Genomic DNA, 25,156 nt, shown 5'->3' on the forward strand with positions numbered 1-25,156 from the left:
TGCTTACTACTCTTCATGTTAATGTTTCTGTGCAGGTTTGAGTCTACCACCACAGACCAACAGACAAAGATTCACCTGAAAAGAACTCAAACTAATTATTCTGTGTTTGTAAAAATAGCTTGTTTTCCACCTCTATGCTCTTCCCGATTGCTCAGGGTGGAAACTCTTCTCTGGTCATATAAGCCAGATCTCTGAGACACTATCAAACTAACCACAGATGCCTCGACCCACAGTATTTTAGCACTGTGGTAAGACATATCATCCTGTCAGTGAGTAAATATCCAAGCCCTACAGCCCCGAGCAGCTCCAAAGACCTGCAATCATGTCTCATGTTGCAGAAGAATTTCAATGCTACATTCCTTCAAGCTTATTTTCTAATTAAGGTCTATGAGAAAATAAGCTTGAAAACAATTTAGCATATTTTACACAAGACATCACTACGCCATGATTTGGACACACTGCAGTCCAACTGAAATAAAAATGCTCATTATGTGGTATACTGTGTATGCTATGTTAATTGAGTGGCCTTATGGCCTCCTTTAGGAAGACAAATCAATGCAAACAGTCTTTCCATCTTATTATCTAATGAGCTACTGTCTAAGAGCGTACCTGTAGGCGTTAGTCTTGATAAGAGCACATTCTGTACGCATTTAATGTAGCAAATCAGTCATTTCAAATAGCAAGCAATTTTGCTAAAATGAAAGTAACGACAACATATGCAAAACTCATATGAGCATTCTTATTTTACATGTTTTTCATCAAATGTGGTAGCATCCAAAAAGGCTAACAAACATGATATCAGTATAATTGAAATCCATTTTCCAATATGGAGCAGTTTGACCAGTAAATGACTCATACACCACAACAGGGGATGTCACAGAGCCTTAATGTTTCGGAAAGGTGGCTTACATTGACTGGAGAAGGAGCTTTGTGACCCTGTTCAGTCTAACTGTGTTTTAACAGTGTGTTTCTGTATCCACTCAGGCAGAGAAAGGAACCATGTGCTGTCATAAGGCAAAAAAACAGCCCTTCACCAGCAGATCCCCTCTCCCCACTAATGGTGGTTGTTGTGAAGCAATCTCCAATGGGAGTAGGTTCACAAGTCACCAGTATGCCATTGAGAATACAGTTGATGATATATGTGTGCCAACAGCATACAGGCAGCACAGTCTCTAACTGTGTTTGTGTTTTTTTAATGCATTTTCTTTCTAGTAATGTTCATTTTGTAAAGAATATGTGTAAAGTGTTCCTTCAAAGAAAGTGTTTTGTTGCTCAGAAAACCTTCCTAGGCTTTGAAGTATTTTTTTTACAAGTGAATGGATAGTGTGAGAGAACATAAGCTCACATGATAATAAATTACAAGGTTAAAGTAGTGTCAGCTTATGAATTAGAACGGTGATCATGAATCATTTAGAGCTGCTTCAAGTATCAGCTTCCTACAACAAAATTATTAAGCAGAACTTCTTGGTGGTAGTTCTCTTATCTTCTGCTGAAAATTTTTAACTATTTTAGGGGCCCACAGAACCCTGTCCCTTCATTGGCCTTTGACTGGTCATGTCAGACAATTTCATCTGCTTCACTGGGGTCTGTCATCTGCCTTTGCACACTAAGGCATCCATGGAAAAGATGCACAATGGGGTTCATGACACATCCGGCTTCTTCTGGCAGAAAGAGCAAGACGGCTTTCAGGCAGTGGAAGTCAGTGAGTCATACTGAGACCAGATCCTTCAGGGAGGCGCGTGAGAGACATGGAAAAATAGACTAAGACAGACAAGACACCAAACATACAGCATACTTGCATAAAGAGTTGGAATCAACAGTTTTTTTGCTCCAATTTTTAAATATCTGCATCCTGCATGAATGAAGAAAGACTTTGAGTGATGAAGTTGCAAACTGCTAACGAGATAAACCATTATGTTTTCATGTACCTCTAATAAATCCGGTTTGTGGCATTGCATGTCAAAGACCTCAGTTGCCTACTGAACATGGAATTTGTCAGATACTTTTAGTCACAAATGTTACCAACTCTGCCCTCATTTATTACATTTGCACCGAAAACCCACAGGATCCATGTGCACTACAATCCATCTACACTTTGGTTTTGCTCCATCTGATGGTGTGTGTGCACCATTGCCATCTGGGTCAGTCTCTGAGACAGAGTGTAGCAGTGCAGCTGCAACACCTGGCTCATGAGTTCAAAAATTCACACGAGAATTAAGAGAACAACCAAGGGTGGGCATCTGGGCAATCTGGAAAACAATTTCAAATCACATTGTTTTTATGGCCTGATCATAATCTCAGTTTTATGGAATTCTTTTTCATTTTAATTTATATGACTAATTTGTAGGTCTCTGTCCAGAACATTTCCTCATATAACTTTTAAATCTATAGATATTCTGTTTATAAGTCAAGTCTATTTATTTTTTCTGTCTTCAGCAAACCTGATGGTCAATGCATTCAATAACCAAACATGTGCTATTTCATAGTTGTCAACATCACGTTCGGTAGGTATGGAGGTCTTACCAAGAATGTTTAAGCACCAAAAAGTTATTTCCCTGCATTCTGATCTATTTCATGGAACCTACTGTGTATTTTCTGCACCACTTTGAAAGTAGAATTTACTTGCGTGTCCTCTTTTGTGTTTTTGAATCTATTTTAGTGTTCATTAGGGACGATTTAACAGTGATCTAATGCTATTCATTTTAAAATGTGGAACAGAGGAGTTTTTGAGCTTCAGCACTGCATAGTTCCTGTATACTTATAAATATAACCTCTGTTCTTTTGTCATTTAATCTGACAGTGTTACTGTAGCTTAGTCTATAGACTGGTAACAATGAAAAAGGAGCAATTTAAAACATAACCCAGAATTGGATTAATTTCTGTAACACATAATCATACAGTGGTATTATTTTATTTCAATGTAATCTTGATTTTTATTCATAACAGTGTTGGGAAAATGGGTGTCTGATCTCCTCTTCCCTGTTTGACTCTCAGCAGGCCGTTTTGGATGCTGTCTCTTGACTAATAAAAAGATTTTCCAAACTTAGTGCTAACTGTGCAAATAACTTTTTTTGCAGCTTGATGGTTTAGAAAAACACAAGACAGTCAGCCAGTCTGATTTCTTCTTTAAATCTGAAGTGTTGTTTTCATTTTCATCCCTGAATCTCTGCTCTGTCTGAGGGCAGAAGAGGAGGACGAGTAAGCACAGAACTACAACAAAGAAAATGTTAGAGACGATTCTACTGTCGCTCAGCTTTAACTGATTGTAGACACATTCTGTTTCTTTATAAACTACAGTCATCCTATCATACACCCTTAAAATGACAAACATGTTACTTTACTTGTCTAGCAGTATTACCCCAATGAACTTGTCCAAGTGGTGACTTGATTGTGTGTCATGTTTCGCCCACCTGCACATCTGTCGCCTAATTTGTTTTTAGAATTGAGGTGTCTTTCTCTTACAAACTAAACTCCAAATGATGTAGGAACGAAACAGCAAAGTGACATTTATTTTCAAATCACACCTACTGAGAGGGAAAGACTGTTTTAAAAGTGCCAGCTTGTGCTTGTGACAGAGGTGAGCTGCATGCAAAGCATTTTGGGAACCCGCTAAAGCACGGCTGGAAGGCATCACCATTTTAGAACATATTTTCTCCTAAAATGTGTGAAATTCATCCATGAAAATTAAACGTTAGTATGCTGTATAGTACCTAAACTCTACTGATAGAAGTGTGCAATAGGACAATCTTAGATAACAATGACACAGAATCTATGGGGGATCTGCTAAAGCTGGGAAATCAGGAGAATCGCCCTCTACTTGACTAGATCTACGCTCATACATCCCATCCCCTTCAGCTTTGGCAGAGCAGGGATTCATGGGTGAAAATGAAACTAAATCTTAAAGGTCACATATTATGCAAAATACATTTTTTTTCAGGCTTTTCTAACAAAAATATGTGCCCCTGGCCTGTCCACAATTATCTCAAGAATCAGAAAAATCAGTTTTCTCCTCCCCTCTCTTTCTTCACCTTTCAGAAAAGGTGTGCTAAAACAAGACGTTCTCAGATTTTTCCCCTCATGATGTCATGTACAGAGTCATCACTGCCCCAAGGTTCGGTTGGCCCTCCCGGCTTGGAAGAAAGTTCCACCCTCCTCTCCTGATCTTCTCAGCTGCCAGCTGAGAGGAGGATCAGGAGAGCCACATCCATTAAGCCACATCCATTAAGTGTTTTTCAAAATAAAACGGTGTGCTAAATTTGATTTGATATTGATTTTCAATCTTTTTGCATACATTTTTTAAAAAATCCAATAGAACGGTCTATTCTAATCACCATACTGGTGTAATTTAGGGCTGAATTAAACATTATACAGCTACTTACAGTACATTTACAAAAATATCACGATATATCAATCAATCTATCTTTATTTGTATAGCGCTTTTCATACAAAGCAATATAACATAAAGTGCTTAACACACAAGAGAAAATTAAAAGAATACATGAGTCCCCCCAGTCCCTCTCCTCACCCTTCAACTTATATAAAGCTACAGCTGTATGAACTCTGCTTGTAGTCCATGTTTTAAATTGGATATCACAATATATAATTGTGCCTGATAAACACTAAAATAGATTTAAAAACATAAGAGAAGACACATAACTAAACCATAATTTTATTATGGTGAAGCAGGGAGAAAAAAAAAAGTTTGGTGCTTAATATATTTAGAAGAAGACCTTCAGACCCCCCTTTACCTGGTAGTGCCGACTATAAAAATGCCAAATATTTAAACAATTCATGCATTGACCAAGAGGTGGTTGCTGAAGAAAAATATATAAAACACCCATTCCTACTTATGGAGTTAAGTTTTCAATGAAAAGACACTAAACCTCAATTCGAGGTTGCTGGATAGGCAGATTCAGCAGGGTCACTGATGTTGATTTGCAGTTCATTTGATTCCTGTCTTGACACAATGTTTATATATTGATGTGATACACAATCAACTGTCTATACATGATGTTTTATTTTGACAGTTACCAAATAGTCTGCATTCTCATGTTGACTTCCTTTATGGGATATTCTGCACTGTTCAGACATGTACTGAAATAGACTCAGTGTATATATCAAACAGAGCAGAGTGGTGTTTCTGGCATGACCTGGAGAAAGACTACATGCATGCATGTGCTTTGAAAACAATCATCAACTAAAGGATGTAATTAGCCCCAGTGTGTGGTGTGAACCAAACACTGCACACACTGGAGCTTGAGGAAATTATGGATTAAACATTATTAAGCCAGTATATTGAACCCATGTGGCATTCAGGATATGAAGCAATTCTGCAAAAACTGTTTCAAATTTAACAGTGATTATTATTACTGTTGTTACTTTTAATTATCATTTTTTGCTTTTGCTATACTTTCTTATATCTTTACACTGATGGGAATAATATTATATAACAGATATGTCAAAATGTTAAGACTTGTACAATAAAAACATCTTGTGAACAGTTGAAATGAAATTTCATGAACTAAGCATTACAACAGTGATCATTTAACAATTTTTAAGTGCCATGGAATACAAGATTTTGAAGACATATAAATTACTTGGCATGCTTTAAAATAATCTATCATTGTAAAATGAGTTCTTCCTGTTTATTTCCTCTACGTTTAAAACCAGAAACATAAGACATGCCTGTCTGGTTTCCAGTTACTTTCTCCTTTTGTTTGATGTAGCCACCACACAAACACTAGATAATTTATGAGAGTCATCTGTTCAGTCAGCCAAGCAAGCAACAGAAAGTTTTGCACATATGGAACTGACATAAGAAAAATTATAATCTATTCATAAAGACTTTCTACCTAATTTGGATACCCCATTTCCCTGTGCACTGATGTTCTTCTATATTCTAATTCTCCTGTTTGTCCCCAGAGAGCTGCAGGCATACATGTTAACTGATCTGCTCCAACCCCTTCCATTCACCCATTCACTGGGAAGGCACCCTAACCAAACGACTGCAGTAGTTTGTGCAGTGCTGTTGTTGTAAGTCCTCCCAAGTTTTCAACCTGCAAATTATTTGAGCTGTGTTTTCTGAAAGACTACGTCAAGCTGAAGATACAACTGCTAGCCTGTAAAAAAGTTGAAGGTTGAACAGCAACAGAAAACCTGAACAGAAAACCTCTGAGTTAAAGAGAACTAAATACCATCATGTTTATCTCACATACTGTAGTTTGCCTTGATATTCTGTTTATGAGTATCATGAATGACAAAGATGACAAGTCAACCCTTGTCAGTGATTCGAAGCCAGCACTCATTTAGCCTGTATTCATGCCAAGAATTCAAACAGTGCTTGAGGTTAAAAGAGAATGAATGACTGTAATGAATGAACCCTCCACCCATCTGCCATAGCCCATATTAACACAGGAAACACTGTAACTCAGACACTAACACACGCACTCAAAACACAGAGTACTAAAAAGTAGGAAAGGTATTAAAATTCACAAACAATTAGGTTACAAGTTTAGATGTTTGTTAATTGATTTTAAGATATATAGATGGATTAAGATGTATAGACCTTTTGCAGATATGTGAATACAACACTAAGCGTCCTTGGGTTTCTTGAAAGGCGCTATATAAATTCAAGATATTAACATCATTCGCTGCAGTGAAAGGCAGAAATACCACTGTTGACAAAAGGCTACTATAATTTTAATTGATAATCATGCTCAAGGTGTGTTTAGGGCTATAAAAGTAAGAGAAACAAATAAAGTAGAATTTGCCTGATTCACATAAATGCCAGAGACTCTGTCCAATAAAGGGGTTCACCCAGAGAGCGCTCACAGAGAAACTTGTGAAGGCCTGACTAAAATAGATGTTTCTCCACACACAGGCAGGGATCTTAAAGCATACAAAAGCCTAGACGCCCACAAAGCTGCTGATGTGAATACTTCCTTGTTAAGTTTTTCATTCAAATGTCAAAATATGCTCATCAGACTACACAACAAAGCATTCGCATCTCATTCAGTTGATAGTCACATGTGCAAAAGGATATGTTTGATAGCGTTAGCATCAACCAGTTCAGTGCCTATGTTGTAAATGCACTACGGAAAATGCTTTGTTTTACACTTAATAAAATGAGTATGCATACCAACATTTTAACCTTTCTAAACTTTTTGTGTACAAAATGTGTGGGGGAGTATAGCATCCTGTCAGAAACATATTCCGTTGGCTGTCTAGTTTGAGAGGCTGGATAAATTTAACTTCGTGACGTCAGATGCACAATGTTACATATTAACTGTTGTTGTGATAATTTTGGTCATGAATTGGGGCTATACAAATAAAGATTGGCTGATTGATTCAATGATTAATATTTATTAGAAAAGGGGTTGGGACATAGTTTGACAGACACAGAGGGGTAACCATAGTAACTTCTTGTTGATAGAGTAAATGTTACTGTTGAGCTGTCAGATAAGAACATGTTCAGCAACATATACAGCAATCTCAGAACCCATCAGTAATCACTGTCTGTCACCATCTGATAGATGCTTAATACCTCTGGGAGTGGACATACATTTCTCCTTGGATGTAGTGAAGCCAGCAGTTAGCATTAAAAAACTTCCAGGCATGATTTTCTTTTCCATGTTGAATTTACTTCACATTTCCCTGTCCCTTCCTTCCTCCAGAGTAGTGGTGTCCATCTGATGGGTGCACAGTCGAATGTTTACTCATGCTAGCATGTCATTAGCACAAAATGTTCCCTTGTTGTCAGCATGGACAATTTTACACACCAAGGCTCTGCTGATACGTGATTGATCGCTCAAGTACGAGTACATATTCACTGCAAACAGAAACTACTAGATCTATTATCGTTGAAATCACAACCTTTGTGTACACATTATATATCTCTATGTAGATACTGTAAGAGATTACATACATGACATCATCCTGATGTTTTTCTTTTTTTTCCAAAATGAAGACAAAAACCTTGCTCGCATTATTAAGATTAAAAATCTTAATAGGCACTACACCTACACTGTAAGAAGTTTCAGCCTCTCTTCTGCTGTCACAGCAAGTGATACAAACTAAGTGCAGAAAAACATCACATACATCAGCTGCACAGATCTAAAAAACAAAGCAATAAGAAGGGTCACATGTGAGAAGAGATGAAACAGCAGTTGTTTCTCTGTCTGATCAGCTGCAGAGTGCACAGACACTCCTTGTGGCATGTAAGCAAGGATTATAGCATAAGGGGAGATTCCACTTTTACTGACAGTAGAGATTTGAAATGGGTAAAAGGCAGAAAAAAACGAGAAAAAAATAGCATGTGTTAACAAATATGCTTGAGTGGTTCTAAACATCTATAGGTGGGCTATAGTCAACCAAAGAAAATCTGGGTCGACCAAAATTACACCAACACACCGACCAATCAATTGGTAACAAAAAAAAAAAAAAATCAGCTTAATCAGTAACAAGCTCCTTATTGCACCCTCTGGTGGTCTGGATGACCCTAAAAACCAACATAAGCTTTATGAGGCACTACCGATTATTTTTATCTTCATTTTGTTGTACTAAAATAACAGCTCACACAGAGACGATCAGCGTGCACCTACCTTTAATCATAATCATCTTAATTCCCGTGATCACAGCATGATAACTTTTTGGCATCATAGCCTACGAAATATCCTCAGACAATTGTTTGTATTAACTTACAATGATAACTACCAACAGGATCACTTGTTCCAGCTGGTGCTGGTGCCATTTATGAGCATATATCAGACCACATGCAGTGTTTATTTACTGAGGTGAAGGGAAAAAAGTCTTACTTACAATGACAAAGAGACATTGTCTTTTCTCTCCTGGCTCTCTGTCTGCCTGTAACAGACACTAACCCTGACATTAACATTTTTACCTGATGATACATGGCCAATGTAATACGCTGTGTTTACAGACCAGTGAATTAAACATGTCACGAGAGTTAGGGCTCTGACAGAGGACAGAGCAGAGACACTCAGCTGTGCCACTTTAGTAGCCTACAAAAAGCCTGCATCTTCATGTTTAGTTGAAGACTTGTTGTTTCCAAGTTATTCACGGCCTAACTGCTGTGAAACAATCAGAATAGAACATGCTCTGCATCGCTTTGTGTGCCTCTCTGCCTCTTATTGCCCAACATTGCTCCTCTCCCTCTCTTGCTGTGTCCATCAGTCAGCTACATGCTCCGCTGTTTCGTTCTCGCACGCACACGCGTGACCAGCCAAAAACATCTTGGTCAGATGAGAGCAGACCAACCATCCGACCAGTCGAGTGAAAGGTGTCAGCCCTGGTAGCTAGAAGTGCTGCTACAATGAATCGACTGTAATTGAGTGTTTGCAACATACTTGTTTAATGATTCATTGAAGGTCTGGGTGATATGCTCTAAAATTTATAAAGTGATGTAGTTTTGATATGTCGCAAATCAGGATATTTTGAAATCTCCTCTAGGTAGCTGTGTAATGTTCAATTCAGCCCTATGATGCATAAAATGACATCATGCAGTACAGTAATTAAAATAGATCTATTAGATTTTTTTTTTTTTTGTATTCAGAAAGGGGAACAAATCAATAATAAGTCAAATTTAGCACATTGTTTTATTTTGGAAAAGACTTCACTCACAAGCTTTTACTAATGAAAATAAATAATGGCAAGACAGGCCTTCAGCTAAATAAAAAATACATAAATCACGAAATACTCCCAGTCTTTAATAGTGTACGGCAAGTTATGAAATGCCTTCCCTGTTATGTTTACTACTGAGGATTATGAAATTCTGATTATTTTTGTCATTAAGGGTGAAGCAAACCTAAAAAAAACCTCACCAATCTTAAGATGCAGCCAATGGCCAAAATACAACAACAATTTTCCTGACAAGAGAGCATCTTTAAGACCTTGGGCAAGGAGCTCTCCAGTGTAATCATCAGGAAAAAAGGCTTGTTTGGAGGCACAAAGTTTTTAACTCCTAGTTGTTGATGTAATGAACTGTTAGGCCGAGATATGTCTCCTTTGATAGTAAAAACTGTGACAGAGCCATAGTTTTGTTTTTAGGTATGAGATGAGATTGGATTAAAATGGTAGGGATGGGCTGTTGGCTATTCAAAACCCATTATAGTTCCCCAACTTTGCATCCTATGTCAGTCAAAATACAAGCAGGAGAGAGAAGCAATCCCACATGTAAAAGCATGGTTTTTCATCTCTATGCGTTTTTTAAGTGTGTTGGTAAATAAGAGCAACAGAGATGAGGAGCCAACTTGACAGTATGCAAATGACAGCCTTACCAATCAGCAAGGAACAAAGGTCTGTGTAGTTTCATGATTATCAATAACCAATGAAGGCCAACACTCCCCTCTATGAAATACAACCTATAAATATATATACACACACACACACACATACATATATATATATATGTGTATACTGTATATACAGTGCCTAACAAATTTATTAGACCACCACCCAAAGTAAGGTTTATGCCACAGCTGCCCTAAATTAACAGCATTGGCAATTACCAAAATCATTTTTATGTTTCTGCAATGGTTAATACACCTTTATGTAGAAGCTCTTTAACCAAAATGATATTTTAATGCTAAAATATAATTATTATGGCTATCCATGAATATTCAGATTTACTGATTTACAAAAAAATGAAAAAAAAAAAGTAAAGCACATTATTATTTCTTGATTAAAATGTCAAATTATAGTTATTGACTTGCATTCCTGAAGAGAAAAATGAGTTTTAGTGGTTGAATGTTATGCTTGATTCATTTCTGACTTCTCAGAGAAGCCCAGTGAGCCGGCTCAAATTTGGGTATAAAAAGGTGAATTCAGTTTGAAATTCCTCATTCCTGTTCAAAATGGTAAATGTGGAGAGTTCACTGAAAATGAAAAGTCCACATCAAAGCATTTCATGATACTAGATGGTCTCTGAGACAAATATGACAGGTGGTCTAATAAATTTGTTTAGCACTGTATATATATATATATTTTTAATGATTTGTAAAATCTCCTGCTCTTTTGTGCTAAAATGCATTACAGAGGTAGTAGTCATGCACTCTTACAACACAATGAAAGTAGGCCCATCTAACTACAAGTAACTCAATTTGTTTTAATGTTGATATGATCTTTAAGTACGACTAAGAGTAAGGTAGACCAAAGCAAAAATTTCAATAATATAATTTTTTGTTGTGTACGTCTTAAAGCCATTGTTCTTACTCTTTTAAGTCAGACTTTAAAAATAACGCCAGTTCCAGTTGTTGGTTCTGTTGCTGTGAGTAGCATGCACTTATAATATTGGCTGCTGCGGCTGCCAGACAGTCATCCTTCACTCAGATTAGCCCTGGTAAATGCCCCCAAACTTTTAGCAAGATCCATTAGCAATAATCAATAATACAATTTTGACATTATCAATGAGGTGAAATAAGGTCGCATTAAGATGTGCTCAAGGTCAGCTCAGTAAAATGACTATTAGGGGGGAAAAAAAATACATTTATGTTGTGTCCCACTTTTCAGTTGTAACATGCAACACAAGTAACTGAATTACCTGATGAGTAATGGGCAAGCAATATGTCAAGTTGATGCTTCAAAAGTCTTATGCACTCACAGACTGTGAATTAGTGGAAGCAAGTAAGTAATTGTAGTTTGAATGTGAAGTTTAGCCATGGTTCAAAAAGAAATAAACAAACTTCAAATATAAGAGACAAGATGGACCTATCCAGGGTGCTATTACCGAATAAAACAATATATGCAATAAAGTCTTCAGCAATTCAGACCAAATCTCACTGTCAGCTCTCCACCACAGAGAAGTTAACAGTAGTACTCTAGTGACCTTTGACTCAGAGATGGGCTCTAATCTCCTCAAATCTCCCAGCTACACCTCCTGTCCAGTGGGTGTCTGTCTGGATTCTGCTAAGTGCTCTGTTAAACTCTCCATGAGATTGCCTGTTAATGTTAGCAATTCAGCAGCCTCATTGAAAACACCTTCAAATGATCTTTTATAGCCTCTCAATATTACCTTCACACCCTGGCTTTAGTGGCTGCATTTGATTGGCTGGGGTGGGAGAAAAGGGACAGGATCTGCAGTAGAAAAAGTGTGAATCTCTTGGTGTGATCCACCCTCTCTCTCTTACAGGAAAAAGGCTGTCGTGACTCTGTGTGTATTAAAGGAAATGCAGTCCTGCTTGCAGTAACATATGTCTCATAGGAAAAGAGGCTGTCAAAATAGGAAAAAGGACATTCAAAAAGTACTGATGCCCCAGTGCCATCTGTTACAAAGCCATTAGCAATAGCAGTATTCCTCTATGCTGCAGAGGCAAATGTTGGTCAGAGATGGTGAAATGGCCAAACCATTACTTATTCATTATTCATTGGTATCAATCAGCACAGGCCTGCACGTGCTGTCCAGACAAAAAGGTCAGAGTGGAGGTCAAGGTCTCAGATTGCACTGTGTCTTCATTATCACCCTGATAAAATTCTGAACAAATCTGAAAGGAAATACTATAGAGAACCTGAACAGCTGAATACCATAATGGTTTATTCTTAAGAGAATTAGAATAGAGAGCTGCAGCATTTTAAAGCGTTTGTCCATCTGTTTGTCCCACAATATTCTCAAAAAGAGAGAAAAAAAAGTCACATTTGTTGTTTTTATCACTAAAAACCTCTAGTTCAGTGTGATACAATTTGGCCAAAGGGTTGCACTTTATCTTTCAAACTTCAGCTGTGGCCTGTAACCAACCAAGTTTATCCGTATGAGCCCTGCACAGTTGTGTTAATATTAGTTATGGGAACCCGTGGTGTGCACTGTCCAGAATGAAGGTGAACGAATCAGCAGTACATGACAATGTGCTGAAAGTGCTGCTTGTGCTGGGCACGCATTTCAAGCTGCCACCAAACCAAAAGAGATATGCTGCACCACAATGAAATATCTGCTGGGTCAAAATGTCATGCCCTATACAAGCTGCACTAGAGGGCCCTAGAAATCTGTGATCCATTATGATGGAAACATTTAATCAGAAACAATCCACATGCATCCAGTAGAGCTCCAGAGTTTTGCAGAGTAATGCTACAAAACTAAAAAAGGTTACATGTTGCCATGTAGGTATCGCTCTATCTTAAAAGTTACATCATTTTAGATTACTCTGTACAAATGAAGATGGAATAAGGTTAATTTCCATCTCCAGTGATACCACTTTATAGTTTTTCTTTTCCTGCAAGCTATCTAAAACCCCTCATATGTTCCCATATAATGCAGTCAATAACGTGACACTTCAAAGCACATGCACTAGCTTTAAGCTAGTACATTATAAAAAGGTGATTATCTCATATTATCTGTGGCTACGAGTGAGCAAATTTTCTGTGACTAAAGAGCCTATAAGTAGAGAGTTAGCAGTTGCCTAAGTGAAATGTTCAAGATTACATATAAAACACTCTACTTGCTCTTCTCTCCAGTGCTTTGCATTACACCAGAAAAAAACTTGTTCATATGTTAAAAAGGTTCAAATACACTCGAGTGACTGTAATAATACTTCTGCAGGCTGCCCAACTATAGCTTATCTGTAAGAATCACTCACATCATTTCAAAGTGGATATTGCCTGCTGAATGGATCAGAAATAGCTAAAGCTGCTACAGCTCCTCTGGAGATAGCGCCTTCTTAGTGTGATCTAATTAGAGATTAAAAATAACAGCTTTTTTCCTGAATGAGTGTCACTTTACTACTTAAGTGATTTAATTTTTTTCAGGATACTATTAATTCATGTCATAACTTTGTGTGAAAAGTAGGTATCTCCACTGCAATGACTAAGCCTGTAAGAGGAATGTAACATTGGAGATCGTGACACATTATGGTGAGTGAATAAAAAGAAAGCTTGAGGCAAAGCAATCCAAATTTTCCCTGGTCTGTGCATGGTAATGCATCGTACAGTGTTTCAATAATGAATGCACCATGCATGCATGAGGAGATATGCACACACTCCCTCCCTTTACACTACATAAAGGAAGTTGAGAGCTAAATCTTAGCCAACAGCGTATTGCATTATTACGGTCAGATGCAACATGGACTCATTTTCCTAATTCAGTCATATTGTAAGCTAGCTTTCAAAAGTTTGACTTCAGAGGACTCATTTGTATCTGAATTGGCACACACTTTCTTCCTGCATTGGTAGTATCATGATTTTAAAGCTCATTTACTCTTGCAAGGGCCATATTAGACCACAAATAAGGCTGTGATGACTGAGTTTTGGTCCCTTTGTTGCTTGCCATGCTCACTCCTAAGTAAGACAGAAAGGGCAGAAAGGCAGCCTGCAGGTGCTCCCAGTTCATAACAGATCCCAGAAAAAAGGGAAATCAGTCTTTATTTGCAAGTGAATAGCTCAGGAAAACACTGAGACTGTTTGCTCCTTGCACCAAGCATTAACATAGCCAAATGTGTGATTGGGTGATATGTTTTTATCATGCTGGGGGGTACTGGTACAGAAGTTAAAGTTGGACACCTCATTTGGAAAAGGAGGTGTAAAAGTTAAAGTGATCATAACTGTTTTGTGAAACATAAATTATCAGAAAAAAAAAAAAACTACTGAACGTTGACACAACTGTAATAATAATTAAGTACATACAACATAGAAGAGAATCACTCAACATGAATGAATATATAAATCCAGATCAGAGAAAACCTCATCATACTGATGTGACTGAAAGCTCAAGAGCAAAAACCCCTGACCTAAGTCTCAAGTGCCAAATCTGTCACAGACAAACATAGCTATTTACATATCAATAATCATCAGACCTCATCTTCTTGACACTGTACAAGACTTTGACAGTCTGCTACAGCCTGCCACTGGTTCCTATTGTTGCACAGAGCTTAAGCTTCAAAGTGGAGAGAGGCCATTAAATGCCTAAAGGTTTGACAATCTAGGGTTACACATCCCCAGGGATCTTGTGTTCACAGAGCTGGACTCTTTTTTTTAAATTTGATGACTGACAAGGACAAACTGTTCTCATTTCCTGATCGCTCTGAGACCTTAACATGTTCATACTGTGGTAAGAAAACAGGACCAAAACCAGGCAGGCTTTTCTGTACACATGGATAGTTGTAACAAGATACACCACAATGTCAGCTCCCAGGCCTCTTTTAAAGTGCTGCTGTGTTTAACCCGTTTGGAACTCTTAAATTAAGCCTGATTAATATTAATCCCTCATGAAAAAAGCTCAGACCTCAAGGAAAGGCATAAGGAGGCTACCATAACAGATGATAATCACTGCAAAAACTGCCACATGTGTCTCTTCTGTTAAAAACCCTCAGGAGAGGATGTTTATGTTCCTCCCACAATGCTTCACAGGGTCACGTGCACGTGTAATGTCATCTTTTAACCGTCCTTAGGCAATGCATCTCCTCTCAAGTCTCTCAGACCTGGATCTGTCTGATCCACTCGCCATCACTAAAGAGCCAAGCAGTCCTAGCTGCAACAAAACCACATCCTCCCTTTTGCTTCCTTTCCTAATACTGCACGAAAACCCTGGCATCTGTGAGATTAAAAAATAGATGTGCAAGAGCTATAGGAGCTTTAAAACAGGTCTGATTCCAAAGGAATGGATATTTCACTGACTGTTTCACGGTTAAGATAACATGTGAATTTGTTGTAACTACCAGTCTGAAACAATACCCAAAACATGCATGGCTGACAGTTGTTTCCCATAAACTGTTTCCAAATCCAGTAGTTTTCTTTTCCATCATCAGTTCCATTCTGAAACACATTCTGGTTCAATAAACAGCCTCTAAAGCTTAGCAGCAGCCAGTCAGCAAATACTCTCCTCTTGGCAGCTGTAGTTATTTGATAAGACAAAAGAAAAATCACAGAAAGACTGGGGAAAATGCACTAGGCCAAGCCTTCTACCTGCTTTTGCTGGATTTTCCCTAATGGACCTTCACCCTAACGTTCGTGTGTATGTATCCTTTTAATATGATTTCACAGAGCGCTGCCTGACACTCGTAGTCAAGTTTGCACAAATGCACTTGACAGTATCATCACGGTTGCTGCTTTGGTTTATAACAGATTACTACTGATTCCCACATCAACACTCATGCTTTCTATTCAATTTTTCGCATTGCTGGTCCAATACAGTGCACAAAGAGCAGCCCCTTGGCTTTCCAAGCCATTACCATTTATAGCAATGAAGGGATGAACTGACCAACAAAAGCAATTGACTGACTTACAAACTGAGAAAAAAAGCCAAATATTTGCTTATTAGCACTGAATGTTTTATCTGTAATAAGAAATGTAATACTCATGAGTTTTGCGGCTAGTGTTGTGTGAAAATCCTTTGAGGAACTCAACTTGCAGAAATACAAAATTTCGGTCATTTAAAAGACAGTTACACTGAGACTGAAGTTCTGCATTGTTCTCCATGTTTTCTTTGTGACCATAATGACAATTAATATCTTGGATCCTTGAAACTTAAATAAGCTTCTTTAAAAAAGGGGGTCATCAAACTAAATATTAGGAGCAGACCCAATCATACGCATTTCCATTGAGGTCTGCCTGCAAGTTAGACCATTTTGAACAAAGATCTTATTGATCTTAATAGGCCAAGGGCAAACAGTAAAGGTCTCAACGCACAATTAAGGCATTAATTGTATAAACTGATTGGCTGTGGCTGCAAACTTCAGATGAATACCTTGCTAGCACTACCCCATTTCTCCATTCAGAAAACATGTCTATGTCTTTAATCCGTGTGGCAGCCATGGTTGTGATGATTTCTGTAGCTTCTCTTGTAGCTTGCCCTGCGGTCAGCCATGCTTCCATCTTTGCTTTGTAAGTGGAGCAGTATTAAGCTACGTCATCCTGCCCACATGACCTGACTGATGATGTAACACACACTAAGGGAAACAATCCTACTGTAAACAAGAGAGGCATGCTTTGCTGTCAAGAGAGCCATATGGTGAGATGCATTTTATCAGTAACAGAGGACACTGGAACTCATATCTCACCTTCACAGGGGTTTACTTCATTTTTAGAGGTTATATTTTTGTCAAAGGCAGTCTAGAAATTCTCTCATACTCCAGTTATCATTTGAGGAGTATCAATTAATAATTATGTCAAGGGGCTCAACAGCATGCAGCCGACAGAGAGGAGAGAGAAGAGGAAGATGGTTAATCCCTGCTAATCTCAGTTCAGTTACACGCCACTTATTCATCTGCTTAAAGGTTTCTCATTTATATCCAACTACAAAGTTCATATTAAAAAAATACTGCTGTCACATGTCTAGAGTGTTAGTACCACTACCAATGAAGCTTCAATTAGAAAAACAAGACAAATGTTTAAGCTTCAGTAATGGTTCATGAGGACTCAACAACACTGGATTTATGCAGTCTTATCTCTGCCATATCCATGCCTGTGAGGACTAATCCTGGTTCAGTGTAAATGTATGTCGAAGTGTAGCACTGTATCTAATGGGGAAAATGTTGCCATTTTCTGAAGCCCAAGCTGAGATTTACTATATCTTGATTTATTGAACACCTAAAGCAGGGGTGTCCAAACTATGGCCCATGGGCTAACTGCAGCCCTTGGTCCAAATCTAAGATGAAATGTGACCCACATTAGAGCATGAGCTTTGAGCTTGACTGTACTGTACCTCTCAGTTTTTACAAAAGACAATGCAGCAGTGTTGCTCCTGAAAACAAACATTTTGACAAGAATAATTTGCTGACATGTTTTTTTTTATGATTAAAATGAGATTCACAAGTAAACAGAAACATATTGACACCCAAAATAACATCTTGTTTTAAAGGGGTTATGGCAGCAAATAGCAGTATGAATCAAGCTCCTTTGTCTAACCATTTGCTAACCTATGGATGAACTGAATGTAACATGATATGAGGCACAGTAATTGATTTATCATGATTATCTTGGTTTCATGATCATTGGAAGCCAGAGTTGTAACTGAAATTGAAACTTGTTTAATTTTCCAGTATTAGTTGGCAGCAGGGTTAATGAGGACCCCACTGAAATTTGAATGGCCACCCCAAAATCCTTTGCAATGGTTATTTGCCTTCTTAGTGATTAGCATCTTAGTGATTATTCATCTTAGTCGTGTCACAAACTTTAGCACACTAAAGGTGAGGTATATCAAAGTGGCCCTGTCTTCCTTTTATTTTTTTGTATGAGGCCCTCAGTGGAAAAAGTTCGGACACACCTGACCCAGTGGTATAACATCAAGTTCTATAGAAGACTGCAGAAAACACACTGGATGCCAATTTTAAGACAGGATCTTTTCAATAACTTGTCTTACAAATGACTAAATCAAATAGTGGAAGACTGATTCAAAAGTGACAACAAATTGATGAAATAAAAACAACTTTGTTTAGTGCTATTCTGGTGTGCTTTTCAAATGCTTAGACAGTAGAGACTAGGATGCACAATATTGGATTTTTGCCAATATTCGATATGCTGATATCTAAACTCATTTTAGATGACAAGGATATATACACATTTTTTTATTGCAATGAGCATCAAGTGTCTGCAGTGTAAAGAGAGGCTGAGTCAAGTGGAGTTAAGAGAGGAGTGAGGAAGAAGACTGTCTGATGGTTGTTTTACATTTAGGGCTTCATTCAGATGTTCAGGGCTCACAGCAGACCCCCTACAGTGCGAAACACCAAAGGTTACCAGATACACCTGATGATAAATTTGGCCAATGTTCAAGACGAATATATGATTCATACTGCCAATATGGAAGGCCAATATCAGTTGTTAATATCAGCAGAAACGTTCATATCTGCCGATACTGGTATTTAACTTTTTAATCTAATATCTGCAGATATCGATATCATGCCATAATATCATGCAACCCTAGAGATGCACTGATAATGAAAATTATGGCTGATACCAGTACTGATGTTAAACATAACAACTGAGCCCATGCTGATGTTGATGCCTTTACCAATGTTTTTTCATCACTTATTTTATTGCAAGACTCCTACTGTGCAAATAGTTTCTCTCAGGTTTGCCCATAAAAACACGCACAAGTTTGTCTAACTAGTAGGGCTTGACACACCATGGATAGCCTGAATCGATTCAAGGTCCCAATTCGATTCGATTCACAATTCGTTTTGATATGATTCAATGCTGATTAATGCCGGGATATTACAAACCTATTTTGCTTCAGCACTTGAAAGATTCTCAGAGAACAAAATCTGGAAGTAGTACAGAGATTTTTCCAACCACACACATTATTAAATGTATCAAGGTTTGCATTTAAAATGACCCCAAACTAGTAGTACTGATATTCTATTTTACATCCATGTGGCACATCTTGCAAATGCAGATCCAGCTAGTAAGGAAAAATCGATACAGCATAGAATCGCAATATTTTGTCTGGTGATATATCGTATTGTCTCATCCACCAAGTATCGATTCTTTTCAAATTAATTACTAATATGAACTGAAACCTATGATAATGGAAAAATAAAATCAATTGTTTGGACAATTGTTTGTCCAGTGAGGTTGGCAGAGGTGACGGTCAATGAGAAGGAGAAAGTTAGGGAAGGACATTAGGAATGCAAACAGGTCATTAATGAGACGAACATGACACGAGGGTTGCAAGAAGTGCTACATGAAAAAAATATACTGCAAAAATATGACATGCAAGAGGGCAAGGCTAATGCTAAATCAGCTAAACAGTTGGAGAAAATTGTATAGATAGCAGTACTATCGCAGTATTTGGTAACGCAACACTGTATTGCAAAATATTTTAAATCGCAATGGTATCAAATCATTACACAAGTATAGTGATAATATTGTATCGTGGGGCCACTAGTGATTTCCACCTCTACCAGCTAGTACTGATAACACACACCAGATATCCAAAATAAAATGATTGGGCATAAGATTAGAACCTCAAGTCTGAGTACAAAGGCTTACAGATGAGGGCAGGTCAAATTTCAAGATGCACAAGCAACGCAAGTTTGAGACTGGCTGCACAGAGACGTCAGGAAACAGAGCAGGCCTTTATATGAAGATCAATCTCTGGATTATATGAATCAATATTATGAAATGAGAATTGATCTGAATCTGAGAATCTTTTTTTTCTTTTGAACTCAATCCTACTAACTAGTCACTTTTCTACCCCAGAAGGATTTTTTTTTTTTTGATTCAGCTATTAGATATTAGAAAACTGACTAGACGCAATGAATAAACATTGGTGACTGATATTTGTTTGTGCCACATTACAGATTGAGGGCTAGAAACATAAAGCAAAAGTGGTCAAAATGTGTTCCTACTGGAACAAATGTCAAACTACAAATATCCTCCTAGATATCAGATGAAAACAATTGTTTAAAGGAATCACGACAGCCTTAATGTCTGCATAATTTCAGTCATTCATAACCAAATACTGGCAACTCAGCATCACATGCTTTTCAACTTTCTTCTAAGAATATCAGCCTAGCTCCATCACTGATCTTACAAGTCCTCTATTTAGTGTGGTAACGCATTTTTGAACAGCAGATGTTCTGACAGAAGACTAAAAAATACACTGAAATAACATCCCTAGTAGAATAGAGACTTAAGAGGCTATACTGGAGTCAAATGTTTTGTAGAAATTAAATTTTCATATATTCTTTCAATAAAAATAAGATTTTTCTCAATGATTCTGTCAAGACATAAAATACATGACTACTGGTTGAATGTAAGTTATCACACATTAATAGTCAAATAATGATTGCATGCATGAAATAGATTAATAGAATCTGAATATATTGAATTATGCCAGATGAAAAGACTGAATCAAATCCTAAAGGTCTTACAAATTCATGTTTCTACATTAAAATGTTCTGTTAGACCCATGAGAAATTGCATTACCATTACAATACAGTGAGGGCTCCACTCCCTCTCCTGCCTGAGGAACACCCCTGCACATATTGGATTGTACATAAAGGATTAAAAGGCTATCCCACGAAAAAGCCTGAGCCTGAACTGAGAAGACTACTCCAATCATGAGCACATGTCAAGTTACTGAATTTAACAACAAAAAAAAGGGCGTGCAAAGGCTATTAACAATGTAATTTGACACACCTCCCCCTCATTTGGACTTACATAAGGACACATTTTTACCAACTTAGAGGATCTCGTTTCAAAGCCTTTATCGTGGCATCAGATTACATAACAGATGATTCAGAGTAGAAGTTGTGCTTGCTGTGTATCAGTGTGCCAGACACACAAAATAAAACAACACAGTCCCGCAAAAGGAGCCCAGTTCATGTATTTCACGTAAAGCAGCCTCCATAATAAGACCCCTAATTAATGCGATTACAGCTACACTCATTAGTTAGGTTACACATCAAAATACCACGTGTTCTGTTTTACACATTGCACCTTTAACGGGGTGACCGTGACTAAAGCCCAGGAGGCTGGCCGTGTATGTTTGTGTTTATATATTTATGTGTGTAGGAGCATAGCATCACTCCCCCATCAGCAACAAGACACGTCCCATCCAAGATGAGAGCCAGTACACGACCATAAAAAGGCTAAAAATCAATGCTTTTGCCACAAAACCCACTCAAACATCCTTATTAGCACTTATAATAAAAAGCCTCGTCCTTTCTGAGCAGAATCATATTTTATTTAATGAACTATAACGCAAAGTCAGCGCACAGTCTGGTCACGCAAGGAGCAGCGTTATGTGCTGCACTGAGAGTGTTTGTGACCGGAGAAAATGGTACCCTGACACATTAGCAGCGAGCTGGCTTTACTTTAAATCATACAGCCCCAAGCTCGTCGCCTGTAAGCTAATTAGCATCAGTCGCAGTACCGTTACCGTTGCACCTGCTACACAGAGCGTGAGCGGGCGGAGGGTGGGGGACGACCGGGGAGGAGAGGGGGATGCCTGACCACTAATAAAGGGCATGGAAGGGATATAAAATGCGAAAAATATCAATAATTCTAGCGTGAAAGCAGTAAATGACAGCTAAATAAGCAACGTTCTTACCTGTGCAGCCCACAAGAAGCAAAGCTAGGAAAATATCCCTTGACTGGACCATCGCAACTCCCGAGTAAACGTTACGGCGAAGCTAACGTCTAATCTCCTCTTGGTCCCTTCGGTGCTGCCCTCGGGTTCCCTGCCTTTTTCTCTTAGTAAATGTTCATCCTAATCTACGTGGAAATCAGGGCTGTTCGGTGATAACTGTCAGTAGCAGCAACAGCAGTGTCGTTGATGACAGGCAGCGTCCAGAGATTAGCAGAGATGATGAGCGCCAGTGCACTGTTCAAAGTCTGACTGACAAGCAGAGCCTTCTCACACACGTGGATTAATCCGCACAGGCGGAATAAGAAGACCTACTGTGAAATAGTGCGCGGATCTCAAAGCGAAAGCGGTGTCATTGGGAGATCCCCACCATAATTTTGATGCAAAAAATGTATAGATAGCCCGAAAACATTATTTTAATCCTTCTTTTTTAAATAAAATCAGGACAGGCTACATGTACAGTCAAACCAAATTAATATCCCTTTTAAGATAATATATTTTATACAGTACAATTAACACAAAGCACAATTTCCAAACACATAGAAAGGGAAGAAATTTGTAGTAAAAGAGAAACTAAATTGTTAAATAAAATAACCATAATAACAACAAGAAGAGGGACGAAATACAGATAAATCAAAGGTGAGCACATTAAGCTCAGTCTACTCCAATACAGGCTATTGTTGATCTCTCATTTCTTTGCAAAAAACTCATACAAGAGGGACCAGTCTTTTAAAAGCTGAACTAAGGTTCCACGTTCTCCATTGGATGACCTCTCATGAGGAAGGATTATTAATCAATTTGACATTGTGGGTGCATTTATATCAAGCTAGACAAACAGAATTTATAGGTGTGCTGTGCAGCAGAAAGCATGATACTGAGTAATTTTGTCTTTTGCCCATATTTGTCACAGCCTGACAAATATAGTCTCTAAAACATTCAAAGTAAAAATGATCTTAAAGATCTAAATGTAATGCAAAGCTGTTTTTGAAAGGAGTATTTTTATTCAATATGTTTCATGGTCTCAGTTACATCTAAGGATAAAATCTTTTACAATATTTTTCCAAGATAAGCATTAATAATTAAGTTACACTTTATGAGTTAACTTAATAGGTTTAATCATTGATTTAGATATCCTGAAGCTTCAATTAAAGCCACATTTGGGTTGCCAGTAGAGTTGAAGCAATAAGTCAATTAATCAATATTTCCAGTGACATACGAGTAATTGGCAAGGATTCTGATAATTGATGTATCAGTCATTTTTCAAACCTAAATGCCAAGCTGTCTCCAGGGGCTGATTGGAATTCCTGAGCATTCACTGCTTTTTCTGCCCTTACTGAAAATGAACTATCTTTGTTTTTTCTTTTTTGTTCAGACAAACACACAATAAAAAGTAACCTGATTGGATAATTGTAAAAGTTAGTGTGAATGTTTTACAGACCTTGTCACCAACTGAGGAAATATCAGGTTTATTGAGTGAAATCAGGTAGTGCTACTATGTAAAAAAGGTACTAAGAAAGTAACTGTAGAAATTACAGCTTTAAAAGTAAGTGTAACAAAACATGAATATTATTCATAGGCAGAAAGCCTGACATGTATTTTTATCCCTTATAACCAAGGCCAACCATATCATGGTCTATTGTATAGTTAAGTTATGACAATCCTATTTTATTTTTGAATAGTAACCACTCTTATCAAAGCAACATTTTCATTTATTTATTAAATATAAAATTTCTTATATTTATATCACCTTCGTCAAAATGTCAACCCTTGTCTTACACCAGTGCTTCTCAACTGGTGGGTTGGGACCCAAAATGTATCGCGAATATGTACCAGACAAAATTTAAGTGGCAAAGAGTTTATGTATGGAGGCCCAAAGTGGACACAAAATAATTTCATTCATCTATTTTGGGGTTTTTATTTGATTATGAGCGAATCTATGTATTGGTCTCAAGATCGCTACTTAATAATCTCCTTTGCTTTGGATATGAAAGCTGGTTTTCCTAAGATAACAGGGGAATTCCTTGAGAAACTGCCAGATTTCCATGCTGTCAAGGGAAAATGGAGTAAAATAAGATGTTTCATGCACTTTTCTCTCTAATGATGTGCATGTTAAGCAAGTTTGTTTTTGTCCTATGTCTTTGCATAATTATGTTTTCTTCCATTTAAGGTTACCAAAGGGCAACATTTTTCATTAAAATTTGAGTGGTTTTGAATTTTTTAAAAATGTGGGTTATGATTTCTCTTAAAGGGTTAATGATGAGTCCTAGTGCCAAAACAGTTAAGAAGAACCATTGTCTAAGACCAGAATTAAAATGGGTTGAAAGTGGCAAAAATGGGTTAAAAAAGGCAAAACAATATCAACAAAGGCAAACTGTTGGTAAGAGGTGACTCATGGGTTAAAAGTAGCAAAAAAAAAGGCTTTAAAGTGACAAATATGTGTCTAAAATGGCAAAAATGAGTTCCAGTGGAAAAAAAGGAGACAGGAGATAAAAAATGGTGGAAAGGCTTTAAAAAGTGGTAACACTAGTAGAGAAGGTGGTGAAATAGGATTAAAACATGGGTTAATAGCTCCAAATTGTGTTGAAAGCAGAAAAGAAATGGCTTAACAGAAGCAAAAATAGACAGAAACTGGCAAAACAGGTCAAACGTGGCAAAAAGGAGCAGAAAAGGGTTTTTTTAAATGGCATAAATGGGCGGGAAAAATGTGATGAAAAGGGGCTAAAATGTGGCAAAAATGATAAAAACTGGCAAATAAAGGTTGCAAAAATGGGCAGAAAAAGAGGCTAGAGGGGGTTATAAAGTGACATAAACAAATCATTTCAACATCAGACCCCAATTACAGCATTACACACTTCAGCTATTATTGCTGAACATCTCCAAAATGAGAGAACTGTTAGTCAGGGGAAATGCTAGCACTACTGATAAAGCACATATGCATTGACATCATCAATAAATCACAAGAGGGGCCATTCTCTGGGCTTTTCAGGGTCCCTGCTTATTCTATGGACAGGCCTGCTCATAACCAATATTAAAAAAATGCATTACTAACAAACAGGCAAGATATAATTGGGGGGGTTACAGCCTTGCAAGACAAATGTTGCTCTTATCAATAGTTTATAACAGCCCAAT

The 25,156-nt window shown here is 37.6% G+C and overlaps 1 protein-coding gene across 12 annotated transcripts in view; it reads right to left on the reverse strand.

Annotated features, from left to right (window-relative positions):
* The window catches only part of ncam1b (neural cell adhesion molecule 1b), a 134,096-nt gene that overhangs the window by 87,416 nt on the left and 21,524 nt on the right, over window positions 1–25,156 (reverse strand). For 9 of the 12 annotated variants that reach the window (XM_041813434.1, XM_041813425.1, XM_041813474.1 and 6 more), the window contains exon 1: window positions 21,992–22,257. The exons of the other annotated variants lie outside the window; for them this stretch is intronic. In XM_041813434.1, the coding sequence (XP_041669368.1) occupies window positions 21,992–22,043 (52 nt within the window). In that variant the 5' untranslated portion in view covers window positions 22,044–22,257. Of the gene's footprint in view, window positions 1–21,991; window positions 22,258–25,156 lie in introns of those variants that run through there. 12 annotated transcript variants of the gene reach the window in all.

This window comes from Cheilinus undulatus, linkage group 2, assembly GCF_018320785.1.
Source record: "Cheilinus undulatus linkage group 2, ASM1832078v1, whole genome shotgun sequence".
In the NCBI taxonomy this organism is placed as follows: domain Eukaryota; kingdom Metazoa; phylum Chordata; class Actinopteri; order Labriformes; family Labridae; genus Cheilinus; species Cheilinus undulatus.